The sequence below is a fragment of the Dipodomys spectabilis genome, unplaced genomic scaffold (assembly GCF_019054845.1).
Source record: "Dipodomys spectabilis isolate Male_0828 unplaced genomic scaffold, ASM1905484v1 ptg000379l, whole genome shotgun sequence".
In the NCBI taxonomy this organism is placed as follows: domain Eukaryota; kingdom Metazoa; phylum Chordata; class Mammalia; order Rodentia; family Heteromyidae; genus Dipodomys; species Dipodomys spectabilis.
Window position 1 is genome coordinate 476,429 of NW_024871056.1, and position 17,164 is coordinate 493,592.

General features: G+C 56.8%; 1 protein-coding gene across 1 annotated transcript in view; it reads right to left on the bottom strand.

Moving 5' to 3' along the window:
* Positions 1-17,164, bottom strand: part of Dnah17 (dynein axonemal heavy chain 17) — a 104,709-nt gene that overhangs the window by 51,479 nt on the left and 36,066 nt on the right. The window contains exons 31-43 of the mRNA XM_042667148.1: positions 16,067-16,192; positions 15,785-15,871; positions 14,852-14,977; positions 14,504-14,664; positions 14,084-14,240; positions 13,482-13,586; positions 11,066-11,223; positions 9,259-9,397; positions 8,853-9,080; positions 8,505-8,642; positions 7,187-7,319; positions 6,611-6,738; positions 5,099-5,247 (exon numbers count right to left, since the gene is read on the bottom strand). Of these exons, the coding sequence (XP_042523082.1) occupies positions 5,099-5,247; positions 6,611-6,738; positions 7,187-7,319; positions 8,505-8,642; positions 8,853-9,080; positions 9,259-9,397; positions 11,066-11,223; positions 13,482-13,586; positions 14,084-14,240; positions 14,504-14,664; positions 14,852-14,977; positions 15,785-15,871; positions 16,067-16,192 (1,835 nt within the window). The remainder of the gene's footprint in view (positions 1-5,098; positions 5,248-6,610; positions 6,739-7,186; positions 7,320-8,504; positions 8,643-8,852; positions 9,081-9,258; positions 9,398-11,065; positions 11,224-13,481; positions 13,587-14,083; positions 14,241-14,503; positions 14,665-14,851; positions 14,978-15,784; positions 15,872-16,066; positions 16,193-17,164) is intronic.

Sequence of the window (17,164 nt, forward strand, 5' to 3'; positions counted from 1 at the left end):
AGCTGAGGGACAGAGCCCAGGCCCAGAGTTCAGGCCCCACAACCGGACCCAAAAAAAATTTTTTAAAAAAAAACTGAAAGCATTTCTTTTAAAATCAAGAATAAAGGCCAGGTGGCAGGTGGCTCACACCTGTAATCCTAACTACTCAGGAGGCTGAGATCTGAGGATCATCATTCAAAGCCAGCTCGGGGCTGGACTCCTATGTCTAATTAACCACCAGAGAACTGGAAGTGGCACTGTGGCTTAAAGTAGAAGAGTGCTAGTCTTGAGCAAAAAGCTCAGGGACAGCGCCCAGGCCCTGAGTTCAAGCCCCATGACCAACAACAACAATAAAAAAATCAGGAGTAAGACAAGGATGCCTGTTCTCTCCCCTTCTATTCACTATAGTATGGAATTCTTAGCCTGAGCAACAAGGCAAGAGAAAGACATAAAAGGAACCCACATAGAGAAGGAAAAAGTTAACCTATCCTTATTTGCAGATTATATGATCCTATATATATAGGACTCCAAGGGCTCCACCCCCAAACTCCTACAGCTGACAAATATGTTTGGCAATGTAACCAGATATAAAATTGACACACAAGCCAGTGTCCATGGCTCACGCCTGTAATCCTAGCTACTCAGGAGGCTGAGATCTGAGGATCGTGGTTCAAAGCCAGCCCAGGCAGGAAAGTCCGTGAGACTTTTATCTCCAATAAACCACTAGAAAACTGGAAGTGGCGCTGTGGCTCAAGTGGTAGAGCGCTCGCCTTGAGCTGAAGAACTGATAGACAGTGCCCAAACCCAGAGTTCAAGTCCCACAACCGACAAACAAACACATACACATACACAAATCAGTATTTTCCTGTATACCCCACAATGAGCAGATGGAGAAGGGAACTAGGAGAACAATTCCATTCATGATCACTTAAAAAAGAAAAAAATCTAGGAATAAACCTAATTAAGGACATGAGGGACTTCTACAGTGAAAACTATAAAACTCTGAAGAAAGAAATGGAAGAAGACACTAGGAGGTGAAAAGACTTCCCATATTTATGGAAAAGCAGAATTCCTGAATACTGTGAAAATGGCCATACTGCCAAAGGCAATCGCAAATCCAAGGCAGTCACAAATCCAGTGCAATGCCCGTCGTAATCCCAGTGTCATTCTTCATAGACAATGCAAAATTCATACAGAACCACACAAGGCCCCAAGAGGCCATGCCAGCCTCCAGCAAATAAGTAATCTTGCAGTGATCACAATTCCAGAATTCAAACTTTACCACAGAGTTGCACTAATATAATGGCTTGTACTGGTGCAAAAACAGGCCCCAAAACCAATGGAACAGCCTAGAAGACCCAGAACCCACACCCCCAGCCATCTGATATTTGACAAAACAGCCAAAAGTATATGTTTGATAAAAGCCTCTTCAATATATGGTGGTGGACAAATTGAACATCCGTATGCAGCAGACTGAAACCTGGTCCTGGTCTCTTATCACTTATATATGTCAATTCCGAGGAGATCTAAGACCTCAAATTAAATCTGAAACCTTGAAACTTCCACAGTAGGAGTAGGGGAAACATTAGAACTCATTCCTGAGGCAAGGAACTTCCTGAGCAGAATTCCAGGGGCTTGGTAAATAGGGAGAATTAACAAATGGCACTGCATCTGCAAACAACACTAATATAGAGTTGGATATAGTGTCTAAGGTAAAAAGACAGCCTAAGGATGGGCGAAGGTCTTTTTTTTGTTGTTGTTGGTGATGGGGCTTGAACTCTGGGCCTGGATGCTGCCCCTCAGCTCTTCAGCTCAAGGCAAGCGCTCTACCACTTGAGCCACAGCGCCACTTCTGGCTTTTTCTGCTTCTGTGGTGCTGAGCAATCAAACCCAGGGCCTCATCCATGCAAGGCAAGCACTCTACCACTAAGCCACATTCCCAGCCCTGGGAGAAGGTCTTTTACAGCTATTTGTCTGACAAGGGTTCAATAACCAGAACGTATAAGAAACTCAAAAACCTACCCTCCTCCAAAAAATCCCCAAGAACTCAATAAGTGGGCAAAGGAGCTAAACAGACATTCCTCTAAAGTACCCATGACCAATAAATACATGAGGAAATGCTTAACATCTCTGGCCATAAAAGACATGGAAATCAAAGTGACAATGAGGTTTCACATCATCCTGCTAGATTGGTCATCACCAAGACCACAACCAACAAAGGCTGGGGGGAGGGGGGAGGGGACGCAGGGTGGGAGGGGCCCTCACACCCCGCTGGTGGGAATGTGAACAACTGCAGCCACCTCGGAAATCAGCATGGGGATTCCTCCAAAAGAACCTGGGGTTGGCCCAGGTGGTAGAGCACCAGCCCATATGTGAAAGCAACTGTCAGAGAGTGAGTTTGAGTCCCTGTGTTGGACAAAACCAACCAAAAAAACAAACATAGAGCTACTCTATGACCTAGTGGTGCCACTCCTGGGTCTTCATTGGAAAGTGCAAAGCAAGGTACAACAAAGGCACCTGCACACCCGTGTTCACTGCTGCACAGTTCACAATGGCCAGGCTATGGAGATAACCCAGATGCCCTACAATGCACAAATAGTAAAAACATGTAATATACACGTGTGTGCATACACATACACATAATTGCAGCCATCAGAACAAATGAAATTGTGCCATTTGCAGGGAAATGGTGGGTGAGGAAAATACCAAACGGAGAGAAGGCAGGCCCAGAAGGACAAATGTTGCATTTTCTCTCACATGTGGATCTTGGATGCAAAATACAACTTTCCATATAATCACACACACACACACACACACACACACACACACACACACACACACACACACACAGACCTATGCATGTGTATGTGAGCAAGAGGGAAAAACACAGTATGTGCAGGCATGAAACTCCACAGGGTAAACAACAAAGGACAGTTTAACCAAAAGACTAGGGGTTAAGCCAAGCTGGGGGAAGGGGACTGGGGACCAACACAGTCAGAATGCTCGGCGTACCTGCTTGATAAAGGAGGTCTGGGGGAGGAGGGGACTCGAGGGCCTCTAGTCAAGGGTCACTGGACATGCACACACACAGTGAACTGCAACCCCTGGCATAATCATTTCAAGTTTAAGAATGTGCATTACCTGTCTTATGGTTAAGGAAAAAAATGATCATAAAATCATTTTAGTGTAATGGCAAAAGTAAAAAAGACGTAATCTCCACACACACACACACACACACACACACACACACAGAGGCTGTAGTCCCTTGAGGTCGCTGTCCTGCCTATCTGAACAGTGGGCACTCTGGGGTGACCCTGCTTGTCTGGCAGCAGTGGTGAGTGATGTGGGCACTGTGGCCGATCGCTGGGCCGGGCCAACCTGTAGCTGGGTCACTCAAGAGGTATGGGTGTGAGTTTCTGGCCTGCACACAGGGGTCATGCTTACCCTGCCCCACAGCTGTTCCAAAGCACCCCATGCCGCTGCCCAGGGCCAGCAGAAGGGACCGGGTGTCCCCCAAGCGCAATGCGTGACTGTGGGGAGCCCTGGGCAGCGCGGCGGGACGCCGGCGTGGGCAGGACGCTCGCCCTGCCAAACCCAGTGTGGCTGCCACATGCAGCCCTGCAGCAGGCCTTCCCTGAGTGCCCCGTGTGCCCTGCAGCAGGCCTTCCCTGAGTGCCCCGTGTGCCCTGCAGCAGGCCTTCCCTGAGTGCCCCGTGTGCCCTGCAGCAGGCCTTCCCTGAGTGCCCCGTGTGTCCTGCAGCAGGCCTTCCCTGAGTGCCCCGTGTGCCCGACCCCCCACTTCCTGTTCCTCCACTGTGGCAGGGGAGAATCCAGAGCTGGGGACCCCACCTGCACAGCATCAATCCCACTCCCCGCCCCTTGCGACCTCCAAGCAGAGCAGGGCTGTGAGTGGGCGGTGCGAGGGCCTGGGGTGCCAGCCCCAGCAAGGGCACAGCAGGGGCTCAGCAGGGGCTCAGCAGGGGCTCAGCAGGGGCTGCCTTGCCTCTGGGCTGGGGTTAGGTTGCATTTTGGGGGCAGCCAGGGAGAAGGTTCTATCCTGCAGTTAGGTGCACAGGCTCAGGCTGGCGCACCTTCCCAACAGGCCCAGGCGCTTCCTGCCGGGCCCCCGAGGCCTGCGGGGGCCCATTAGCCTGGGCCGGCTTCCGGCTGGGTCCCAGGGCTCTCCCAGCCTCCCCGCAAGGAGGGTGGGCTGCTGCTCTGCTGGGGGGGGAGGGGGCGCACAGGTGAGAAGTGCCCCCAGACCCCAGGCCTCAGCTGCTGCTTCCCAGCCGCTGGCTCTCCTCCCTGCTCCCCACTGTGCCCCTGTGCCCTTGGACCCCCAGCCCCCATCCTCATGCTGCAGGGCATGATGGTGGCCTCACCAGGGACACCTCCTCCTGGGACCTCAGGCCGTGACCCTGCATGGAGAAAGGGCTTCTGGGAGTAATCCGGTTAAGAATCTTCAGACGAGGTCATCGGGACTAGGATGGGCCCTGAACTTAACACCTGCTGACCTCACACCCCGGCGAGGTCAGAGGTCAGTCTCTCCTGTCCTAGGGTCCCCCAGCTACCCCCTCAGAGTTCTGTAAATGCCGGCTCCTGTCCACCCCGAGTGCTCTCTCCTCTGTCCTGGTTTCAGTCCTCTGGGAAGGGCCTGTCCCGCCCAGGGGCGGAGCCCTGGACCTTCCCGCGTGCGGCCGATGCCCACATCACCGTCTCCCGAGTCAGTGCACACCTGCGTCACTTAGGAAGAGACATCTGTCTCCTCCCTCCACTGCCACTCAGGGACACGAACACACCGGTGTTTACTGTACGGCTGGGCAGATGGGAGGATGGACGGATGGATGGGTGGGCAGATGGATAGGACAGATGGATGGATATGCAACTCATATGGATAGAGGGAGAGATGTATAGGTAAGTCACTCACATGGATGGAAGATGGATGGATGGACGGATGGATGGATGGATGGAAGATGGATGGATGGATGGATGGATGGACGGATGGACAGATGGATGGATGGATGGACGGATGGATGGGAGATAGACACACAACTCTGGTCTTGGCCAACAGTCTCCCTTTCTCGGCCCATCTGGGAGGGGGAGCCCTGACCCTACTCACGGGTTCCAGCCCAGGTCGGCTGGGTTGATGTAGAGGATACCGGCTCTGGAGACGGTGGCAGGGGTGGCGGTCCGCAGGTGGCTGATCTCAAACACCAGCCTCATGGTGCGGTTCAGCGGGATCCGCTCGTTGCTGGCCAGGGTGAGGACCTGACGGGGGAAGCGGCAGGCAGGAGTGTCACAACGAAGAGCTGGGGAGGCCTGCACCGGCCCCGGAACCCGGTGAGTCCACACCGCGACACGCGTGGGAGCTAGCGCCACGCCACAGGACGCACACGCCTTTCAAAACCACAGCCCCTGGGCTGGGAAGGTGGCTTGGCGGTAGAGCGCTGGCCTAGCATGCATGAAACCCTGGGCTCCATTCCTCAGTACATACACAGAAAAAGCCAGAAGTGGCGCTGTGGCTCAAGTGGTAGAGCCAAAGAAGCTGAGTTCAAGCCCCAGGACTGGCAAAACAAATAAACAATCCAAAACCCACAGCCCTAAGCTGGGCACTGGTGGCTCACAGCTATAATCCTAAATACTCAGGAGGCTGAGATCTGAGGATCGCGGTTTGAAGCCAGCCAGCTCGGGCAGAAAAGTCCCAGTGAGACTCTTATCTCCAATTAGCCACTCAAAAACTGGAAGTGGTGCTGTGGCTCAAGCGGTAGAGCACTCACCTTGAGCTGAAGAGCGCAGGGACAGCACCCAGGACCAGAGTTCAAGCCCCACAACCGACCAAAAAAACAAACAAACCTGGAAGTGGTGCTGTGACTCAAGTGGTAGAGTGCTAGCCTTGAGCAAAAGAGCTGAGGGACAGCACCCAGGCCCTGAGTTCAAGTCCCATAACTGGAAAAAAAATCCCACCAGGGGCTGGGAAGGTTGTTCAGTGGTAGAGTGCTTGCCTTGCATGCACAAGGCCCTGGGTTCAATTCCTCAGCACCACATAAGCAGAAAAAGCAGAAGTGGCGCTGTGGCTCCAGTGGTAGAGTGCTCGCCTTGAGCTGAAGAGCTGAGGGACAGCGCCCAGGCCCAGAGTTCAGGCCCCACGACCAAAAAATAAAACAAAAAAACAAAAAAACCCCAAACAAACCAAACACACACACACACACACACACACACACACACACACAGAGCCCTCTATATTGTAAATTCTCACGTTCCCTCTTCTATCTAATTGACAATCTCTTCTTGTTTTCAGAAAGGGTCTCTTTACGTAACCCAGGCTGGCCTCTGCTGGTGATCCTCTTGCCTCAGCCTCCTGAGTGAGTGCTGGGGAAAATCACTTTCATAAGCTGCTTCTAGACAATTATGGAAATCGTAATTGTCACTCGCCATCTCTCCTGCACCGTGCCACGGTGCTGCTGCCGGAATGTGCAGAGCTGCGTGCGGTGTGGACGCTGGCTCTAGACACGTTGCTCTCCGTGGCTCCTAGCACTTTGCCCGGGCCTCCGGGGCTCCGCAGCCCCGTGTGCCCGCCAGCCCTCCCCGTCCCCCCTCAGCGGGGGCGAGCAGGGAGTCAGGAGCCACACACCTTGTTGTCATCCATGACGGTGTTGAGGGACTCGATCCACATGGGGTCGATATCCCCGTCCAGCACGATCCACTTGGGCCCTTCGTGAGTGATGTTGGCCAGATCCCGCATGATGGTGGAGAAGAGGCCTGGTGGGGGGGAGGGCTGGGGTCACACCCTGCCGAACCCCAGGGGCATTGTGGGGCAGTCACGCCTGCCTTGGCTGCCTGTGGCTCCTCCCTGATGGGTGAACAGTCCTCAGAGGCAGCAGGTAGGGAGGAGGGAAGGGGGACATCCCCCCCACCCCCTGCCCACGGCGCAGCCCTCCCTGGGGTTGGGGGAGAGCTGAGGTGTGGGTGAGCCCCTCCACGGGCCACACCCAGCGCCCCCGCCCCCCAGCTCAGCCCACTGCCTCCCCAGTTTTCCTTCCAGGGCCCCGTGGCCTGGTGGCCCGAACCCCAAGCCCTCTGAGCGCCTGCTAGCCTCAGCTCCACCTTCGCCATGGGACCTGTCCTTGCGCACCGTGTCCCCCACAGTAGGTGGCCACCCCACAGAGGGGCCCTGGCAGCGGCAGGACGCCCCGGGCTGCTCTGTTACCATCTTTCCATTCCCTGGTGGCCGGGTTGATGATGCCGAAGAGCTCGTCGCAGGTGACGGCCTTGGGGTCCAGGTCGATGGCCACCGGCTTCCTCTTCATGTTCTGATAGGTTTTGTTCAGGGACTTGAGCACCTGGCGAGGGCGGAAGCGGCGGTGTGACCCCGCGGCCCAGCACGCGGCAGCTGCCCCCTGCTGGGCCCTGGACATCTCTCTCTCTCTCTCTCTCTGGGCCACACGGGCAGAACTGCTTCTCTGGGCCCCGTTTGCCTCCATGGGTGTAGGGGCGTCTGTGCCCCAGATGATGTGCAAGTGGCTGGTGGTGGGAAGCTGGACTCTTGACTGCTCACGTCCACCCACCCCCATGGAGCTCCTGAGGCTGGGGAGACAGGGCCCGGCCCCTCCACGCAGCACTGGCGCCTGGCTTAGCTCCTTCTTTGTGTTTGTGTGTGTGTGTGTGTGTGTGTGTGTGTGTGTGCCAGTTGAGCTTCTTTTGCTCAAGGCTAGCGCTCTACCAGTCGAGCCATAGCGCCACTTCTGGCTTTTTCTGTGTATGTGGTACTGAGGAGTGGAACCCAGGGCTGCATGCATGCTAGGCAAGCGCTCTACCACTAAGCCACCTTCCCAGCCCCAGCTCCTACTTTTTAAAGAAAACTTGGGAGCTGGGTGCCAGGGGCTCACACCTGTCATCCGAGCTCCTCAGAAGGCTGAGATCTAAGGATCATGATTCCAAGCCAGTCCAGGTAGGAAAGTCCACAGGACTCTTATCTTCAATTAAACACCAAAAAGCTGGAAGTGGAGCCATGGCTGGTTTAAGTAGTAGAGCACTAGCTTCGAGCATAAAAGCTGGGGACAGCGCCCAGGCCCTGAGTTTACAGCCAGCATTGAACTCAGGGCCTCGAGCCCTCACTCTGCTTTTTTTTTTTTTTTTTCCTCAATAATAGTGCTCCACTGTTTGAACCACATTTCTAGTTCTGGCTTTTTGCTGGTTAATTGGAAATACGAGTCTCACAAATGTATTTGCCTGGGCTGGCCAGGAACCAAGATCCTCAAATCTCAGCTGTTGGCACTTGAGTTTGGGAATGATTTTTCACACCGGCATACTTGTCCACCCTCTGGGTACGTTTCACTTAAGTCTAGGCCGACTTAGAATCTCCAGTGCTACCAGGCATTAGTAATATAAGCCGCCACCCTCTACATGTCATCCAGAGACAGGATGGGGGGTTCTGGCTTGGGGAGAGGTGCTGGAGGGCTGACCCTTTACCCCTGACCTCCATGACCTCCACGGTGGGGCTGGAAGCTCCGGGCCAGGGGCCTTGCCTGGGACTTGCCGCTGCCGGCATTTCCGATGACGAACACGGAGTGGCGGACCTGCAGCAGCTCCTCCAGCTGCACCACCTTCAGCACGAAGCTGTCCTCCGCCTGCAGCTTGAGCTCCACGATGCTCTGCTTGATGATCTGCCCATGCCAGCACCATCTGCTCCAGCCCTGGACACGGACCGGCCCCACGCGGCCACCCAGGACCCCTCAATGCCTGGGGGCCTCATCCAGCTGTGTGCCCACCGCCGAGTTCCATTTGTCGGCTCGCTACCAGGGCACGGCAAGGTGGGAGGGAGCCCCACGGGACGGGCTCCCCAGGATGGGTGGAGGCCGGGGCAACCGAGTTACCTTCTCAAAGTTCAGGTCTCGCTTGCGGGGCACGTCCAGCGCGGGGAAGAGGTCCCCGATCAGCCCCATGAACACGGGCAGGTCATCTGTCACGATCTTGGGGATGTTGAAGTCCCGCAGGGCCCTCATGAGCACCTGGTCCTCTGCCCGGGTGGGGTCCCCCCGCTTCAGGGAGCCAGCCACCACCAGTACCGACTTGATGGCCCGCAGGCCCCAGTCATAGTGATCCTGTGGAGGGATGGGGGTGAGTGCATCCCCCACATTGCCGGCTCACTCTGGGGTCGGCCGGGCAGGAGGGACACCATCTGTGTGTGTGTGTGTGTGTGTGTATGTGTAAAAGCAGCCGTGGGCCAGGCTGGCCCCGGCCTACCCCGCCCACCCTGGGCTGGCCCCTTAGGCTCCACACCTGCTTGGAGAGCAGCTCTTTGCATAAGGTGTAGAGTGTGATGAACTTCCGGGCCAGCAAGCGGGCCTCCAGGAAGCCCTCGGCCACCAGCATGATCTCACAGATGAGCTCGAAGTCGGGAACCACCATAGCGCAGGGTCTGGGGAGACGGGCATGGGCATGCGTGCCTCCCTCCCCTCCCCTTCCACCCCGACTCCTTGCCCCACACACATAGGGGACCGCTGGGCATCGCTTCACCACACCCCCGGAGGTGCGGAGCTGGTTCCCAGCCCCAGCCAGCTCCTCGCTCGCACACCCTGGACCCTGGCTCTGCTCCACTCCCCTAGCTGGGGCCACCTGCCTCAGGGAAGATGGAGATTTTTTTTTTTTTTCTGATCATGCTGGAATTTGAATGCAGGTCCTTGCACTTCCTAGGCAGGTGCTCTACTGCGGCGCCAAACCTCCAGTCCTGATCTTTGCTATTTATGTATGTATTATTAGCTTTTTGGTACCATTATTGGGGCTTGAACTTAAGGCCCTGAGCTCTCATTTGGCTTTTTCACTCAAAGCTGGTGTTCTACCACTTGGGCCACACTTCCACCTCCAGCTTTTTGATAATTAATTGGAGATAAGTCTTACAGCCTTTTTGCCTGGGCTGGCTTTGAACTGTGGTCCTTAGGTCTTAGTCCCTTGAAAGCCACATCTACAGGCACGAATCATCAGTGCCCAGCTTTTGTTAGTTATTATTATTATCATTACTTTGTTGGTCATGAGGCTTGAACTTAGAGCCTGGGCACTGTCTCTAAGATTTTCTGCTCCAGGCTAGCAGTCTGCCACTTTGAGCCACAGCTCCACTTCCATTTTTTCTGGTGGCTCCTTGGAGATAAATGTCTCATGCAGCTCAGGCTGGCTTCCACCTGTGATCCTCAGATCTCAGCCTCTGCAGTAGCTAGGATTACAGGTAGGAGCCACCAGCACCTGGCCTTGCTAGTTATTTTTGAGATAAGGTCTTGCTTCCCATCTGGGCCTGCATCTGGGTACCATGTGCCTGTTAGGTTTCCTTTGTAGTGAGGACAACAGACATGCACCTCTGTGCCCAGCTCTTTTTTTTGGGGGGGGGGGGAGGGTCTGGTCGTGGGGCCTGAACTCTGGGCCTGGGCGCTGTCCCTCAGCTCTTCAGCTCAAGGCTAGCACTCTACCACTTGAGCCACAGCACCACTTCCGGCTTTTTTCTTTTTGCTTAGGTGGTCCTGAGTAATTGAACCCAGGGCCTCATGCATGCAAGGCAAGCGCTCTACCACTGAGCCACCTTCCCAGCCCCAAAAAGAGGCTTTTTTTGTTTGTTTGTTTTTTGGGTCTGGTTGTGGGGCCTGAATTCTGGGCCTGGGCGCTGTCCCTCAGCTCTTCAGCTCAAGGCTAGCGCTCTACCACTTGAGCCACAGCGACACTTCCAGCTTTTTTCTTTTTGCTTATGTGGTACTGAGGAATCGAACCCAGGGCCTCATGCATGCAAGGTATGCGCTCTACCACTGAGCTACCTTCCCAGCCTGTGCCTAGCTCTTATTTGAGAGTAGGTGCATCTCACAAACTTTTCTGCCCGGGCAGGCCTTGAACCGCAATCCTTTCAATCCCAGCCTCCCAAGTAGCTAGGATTGCACACCTGACCCACCCGGCCCTGCTTGGCGGAGGCCTTCAGAGGCCAGGCCTCGCCCACCTTCTCCCCTGCCGCCTCCCCGCTCCCGGCCTGGCCTCTGCTCCTCCTCTGCTCAGCGCTGGGCTCTGGATGCGGCTGTGGCTGTGTCTGGGCTGAGAGGTGGAGGCCGCTCACCTGAACAGGGCTTTCAGGTTCTCGGGCAGCTCCGTGCGGCCGGCGTAGCCAGGGTTCATAGTGATAAAGATGCCCACGCTGGGGATGAGGCTAATCATCTCCCCCAGGAAGCTGAAAGTCTTTTTCTTGGCCCGAATGGCATCTTGGACACATTTTACCTAGATGGCCAGAACATGGGCATCAACACAGAGATGCGCGGCTTTGAAGGCCGGTGGTAGCCGGGTTGGCCTGCCCCATGGCGTTCCTCTGCCCCCCGCACTGCCTAGCCTCCCTCTGCACGTCTCATTCTGCTTGCTGTGTGACAAGAGCGGACCTTAGAGTATGTGCCCTGAGGTGGCCATCTGTCTGCAAGGCCTCGGCCGTGTGTCCAGGCCCACTGGCCCTCGTCATTTCCCTCGGCATTCCCCCTCCATCCCTCCCTTGGGAGGCCCCGCAGTAGCTGTCGCTCTCCCTGGGAATTATTGTCCAGTCTCAGAGTGTCTGAGCTGACCTGTCCCTCACCAGGTCACCTCTAGAACTCAGGTTTTTACAGAAAGCTGCAGAAGGCGGCTGCAAGTCTCTACATCACCACTGGAGGGCACCTGGAACTCATGGTTGAGGCCCTTCTCTCCCTCCTCCCCCCCCCCCCCCCCCCCCCCCCCCCGCCCCAGTCACCTGACCCAGTCAAGCCCCTGCTCAGTCACCTGACCCTGCTTCCCTGCGTGGAGCTCCCCACCTCCTGATTTCATAGGCCTCTCCTGCGGTGGATGCTGGCCAGGCCACCGAACGCCAGGTCATACCAGGCACAGCACCCGCTGCCCCCGTTCAGCCTCAAGCCCTCAGGGCCCCAAACTGGCTCCGTGGGAGCATTCTGGGGGTGGTGCCCTCCCCGCTGGCCCCCAGGCTCTGGAGCAGCTGGCTGCCTCTGCTCCAGGCCCGCCAGTGAGCAGGGCAGGGTGGGGCAGAAGAGCTCCCAGTGGCCGGTCCAGGCGGCCCTTACCACCGCACTCCCGCACCCCCACTTCCTTTTCATTCTGCACCTGCTAAGAGGCCGACTTCTCACGGGGCCTTGGCACCCAGAGCTCACCACCAGACTGGGGTACCTGTTTGAGGTTTGGGGTGAGTGGCTACACTTGGCTTATTGGGACCCTCAGAGTTAGTTGGGCCTCTAGCCTCAGATGCTAGTAAAAGAATCTCAGAGTTGATCCTGGGACTGGAGGCTGGCCTCAGGTTAGCCCAGAGAACCTGGTGTTGCCCAGGCACCAGGCTCATCTGAAGATTTGCTTACAACGCCTCCACACGCATCCGCCCGTGGCATGTACGTGGGGCTCGCACGGAGCGCTTTTAACAACGGTCCAGGACGGGGACTTGTCCCACGGCTGCGCCTGAGGATCCTGCTCCCGCCCTGCTTAGACTCCCCAGCAGCGGGGGCTCCACCAGAACACAAAGCCACGTTTCCTTCCTGTTTTTCCTTCCCTGCAGTTCTCTGTCCACATTCTTAGCTAATTGAGAAACTCCTGTGCATTGTTTAATGACCAACTCCTCTGACCCCTGTTCTAGAGGCCTCTGTCCTCTCCCTGGTAAATGGAATAGTTTGGCCCAAAGCTGCAGCTGTACTTGTTTTCGGTTTGGCTTTGAGCCTTTCACTATAGAGATCCATGGTGAACTGACCTAACTCAATGGGCAAACGCAGTGTAACTCCTCTTGAAAAGCAGCCCAGCCTCAGCCAGTTGCCAGCGGCCAACTGTGGGACCTGAGCTCAATAACACAGCCTCCAGCCAGGCTTTGGTGGGTCACGCCTGTCATCCTAGCTACTCAGGAGGCTGAGATCTGAGGATCGTGGGGTCAAAGCCAGCCCGGGCAGGAAAATCCATGAGACTCTTATCTCCAATTAACTACCAGGAAACCAGAAGTAGCGCTGTGGCTCAAGTGGTAGAGTGCTCGCCTTGAGCTGAAGAGCTGAGGGACAGCACCCAGGCCCAGAGTTCAAACCCCATGACTGACAACAAATAAATAATTAATTAACACAGCCGCCACCAGTTGTAACCCCGCTTTCACTTCCCCGACCCCAGGGCCGCTTCCGTTCCTCCGGGGACAGAGGCAGGCTGCTCTTCCTGCGCATTCAATCCCCTGCAGCATTCTGGGCCATTTTTCATGTAGTCTGCTGCGCAATCCTCACATCATGAGTGGAGCCAATTAAGATCTGTGAAACTAGACTGGGTGCCATTTTCTCTTTGAATACCCCAGACCTGGTCTGGCCTGGCTTCCTCAGTGCCGCCCTGTCTGGTCCTTCCCGTCTCTGCCTCGGGATGTAAGCAGAGGGGCAGAGAGGAGCCCGGGGCAGCTCTGCTCTGTGTCATTGTCCCCTGGGTGCCCCGGCTGGGGACAGGTGAAGCTTTGCTCTCTGGTGTCCAGAGACGGTGGGCGGGGCACCTACCTGCACAGCAATCACAGACAGGACTTCCACGGAGATGCGGTTGAACTCATCAAAGCAGCCCCAGGCTCCGGTCTGGGCCAGGCCCTTGTAGATGTTTCCGCAGGACTGGGCAGATCGAGATGGGGAGAGGGCATCAGAGGTGGGGGGGGGGGGCGGGCAGGCCTGGCTGGGTCCCGGCAGGGGGTCCCATGGCAGAGGCCGGGCGCTGGGTGCGCTTCCTCCCGTCTCCATCCCGGATGCTCCGCCTGGGCTTCAGTTTATACAAATGCCACCCTCTGATTTTTCCTTTGCTCTTCTACCTGGCCTGGGCAGCCCCAGAGCCGCGGGGCGCCACCCCCCGCCCCCACCCAGGAGAGGGCGGCCCCCGCCGTGACCGCCCTCGCTTCCCCTTCCAGGGGAGACGCTGTGGCCGAGCACCCAGGCCACCCGGTCTGCGTGGGCCTCCGGGCCTTGGCGTGGCCCTCAGCTCCCGGGGTGGGGACCACGCAGCTGGAGGGCAGGGAGCTAGTGACCGAGGAGAGGGGTGCCCCCTCGCACTTTGCGGCCCTTCAAGACAGGCGTGTGCCCAGCGCTCAGAGCTCAGGCCGTGGCCCTGTGGATACCTTGTAGTCCATCTGCTCTGAGCAGTTGAAGACGTACACCATGGTGCCCAGCGCCCGGCCCAGGTCCTTGGTGGTCTCCGTCTTGCCCGTGCCGGCCGGGCCCGCCGGGGCGCCACCCATGATCAGATGCAGGGACTGGGTCAGTGTGATGTAGCACCTGCCAAGGGCCTGCGGTCACCTGTGCTCTCACAGATGGACTGGACCAAGGGACAAACACTGTCTGGGGGCCCGCCTGGGGAGGGGAGCCCCGCTGATATATAAGATAATCCATTCCGCTCGTAGCCCATGCGTGGGAGCGCTTTTGTCCTCAGGACTCACAGCCGGTGCCCGAGAGCCCAGCCTCCGCGGCTGACCCGGGGAAGTCTCAGAGAAGGAGGGGGTGGAGGGGGAGGAGGGACGGGGGGGGGGGCCCGCAGGCACCTGTCTGTGAGGGGCGTGATCACCAGCCGGGGTGTGTTGCCCAGGTACTCGTAGGAGTACTGGATCTGTGCGTCGCAGATGTTGGCGAAGCAGTGCCTCTTGTCCTCGTCCCAGCGGTGGCGCAGCTGCGACTGCCAGGTGAAGGCCTGGGAACTCTCCACCTGCGGGCAGCGGCGCGGCGCCCAGTGCGGGAGCCTCAGCGCGGCCCTCCCTTCCCAGCAACCCCTCCCATGCCTCCCGCGGCAGCCACGCTCCCTGCCCTGTGTGGCTCTGCTGCTGCACGTGGCTCTGTGGGGGGGGGGTGCCCCGCCCCCCGGGGTCCCGTCCCATCCCAGCCCGTGCCTTGGCAGTGATCATCTTGGCCACCACGTCCCGGGCGTGCACGTCAATGGTACAGATGGTCATGATCTTCATCCTGTCGCCCGCACTCAGGTTGCCGATGAGCAGGGTGATGAGCGCGTTCAGCTGGCTGATCTGTGGGAGGGGGGCACACTGACACCCCGCCACCGAGACCCTGCCACGGAGACCCCCCGCCACGGAGACCCCAGCCACAGAGCCCCCTGCCATGAAGGGGTGTCACAGAGACCCAGCCACAGAGACCCCACCACGGACGGAGACCCTCATCACAGAGGCCCCCACCACAGACACCCCTGCCACAGAGGGACACCACAGACACCCCCACCACGGAGACCCCACAGAGATCCCGCCATGGAGATCCTGCCACAGGGACACCACAAAGGGACACCACAGAGGGACTCCCGCACTGACACCGCCGCAGAGGGATGCCAGCATCCCCCCACATCCAGAGGGATGCCGTGACTAGGGTAGTTACCGGGCTGGCTCTGAGTCCCAGGGGAAATCAGACTGCCTGGCTTTGTTTACAATGAGAAAAGGAGATGTCCACACACGCAAACAGACTACAGCCTGCATAAGGAAACCTTAGCAGTCGTCATTATGAGCAACTTTTTCTTCTTCTTAAAAAATTATATGTGTATGTGTACGTGCACGTACACACGCAGGCGTGTGTGTCAGTCCTGGGGGTTGAACTCATAGCCTGAGTGCTGCTCCTTAGCTTTTCCCTGCTCAAAGCTGGTGCTCTATCACTTGAGTCAAATCTCCATTTTTTTCCTCCTACTTAATTGTAGATGAGAGGCTCATGGACTTTCCTGGCCAGGCTGGCTTTGAGCCTGGCTCCTCGGATCTCAGCCTCCTGAGCAGCTGGGATGACCGGCGTCAGCTGCTTTTGACCATGGTGGTCTTGGGCTCCCAGGGCCCACACACCTGCTTTTTGTTGTAGTCCTTGATAGAGTTTTCATAGCCTTCCTCCAGCCGCGCGAACGCCAGGCCCACCTCGGTCGTCCACCAGATCTGGGTGCAGGTGAGGGCGATCTGGAGACACACCCACACGGCCAGGCCCACGCGTCACTGCCGGGAGCACCAGCTCGTGCCCAGCTGCTTGGCAATGTCCCGGTGGACCAGCGACGGCCCGGGGACTCAGAGCCAGCCACAAAGCCCCAGGATGCCCGGAGGCCAACCACACCCCGGGCCGCCCTGAAGCCGGACCTGGGCAGGGTAGTCGAAGATCCACTGCTCCCTGGGCTTCTCCTCATAGGTGACCACGGCTTCGGGGATCAGGTGTCGCAGCGTGGCACACATGCGGTCCAGCACGCGGTTCAGCCACACCTCCACCTGGAGGAGGGAACGGAGGCCGTGCTGACCGCCAGGCTACAGGCATACCTACTAAGAGTGGTTTGTTTTGTTGTAAAGATATATATATATATATATATATATATATATATATATATATATATATATATATATATATGTGCTTGTTCCAAGTACTGCCATTCCTGGGGAGAGGGTAGAAATGCAGAGGTGTTAGCAGAAAAGTAAAAACAGGGCTGGAGCTCAGTGGCACTGGGCAAACCTTTTTGTATCTATTGCTTTTTTTTTTTTTTTTTGCAGCACCGAGAGTTGAACTCGGAACCTCGCGCTTGCTAGGCATGCACTCTTCCACTTGAGCTACATCCCAGCCCCCAAACCTCTGGATGGGCGCTCACTTACGTCTCTGGGAGGGGAGGGGAGGGGAGGGGAGGGGATGGTCAGAGAGCTTACAGCTGACAGCCGGGCAGGCTAGGCCAATGGCGCAGTGGCGGTGGCGGCTAAGGTTTTGTTGCTGTGCACCTGTCACCTCGAAGGCTTGGCAGGTGCTCACGCCTGGCCAGCAAGGGGCATCAGGACTGGCTTGCAGGGACTGGACACTGCTGCCACACCACTAAATGTATGAGTGTGTGTGTGTGTGTGTGTGTGTGTGTGTGCTGGCAATGGGGCTTGAATTCAGGGTCTCGCTCTGCTTTGTTTTTTTGCTCATGTCTGGCTCTCCACCCCTTGAGCCACAGCTACAGTTCTGGCTTTTTTGGTGATAAACTGAAGGTAAGGGTCTCCCTGGCTCTCCTCCCTGAACTGGCTTTGAGTTTTGATCCTCAAATCTCAGTCTCCTGACCCAGCTTTTCCTCTGTGTGTGTGTGTGTGTGTGTGTGTGTGTGTGTGTGTATGTGTTAGTCCGTTGTGGGGCCTGAACTCTGAGCCTGGCCACTGTCCCTCAGCTCTTCAGCTCAAGGCAAGCGCTCTACCTCTTGAGCCACAGTGCCACTTTCCAGT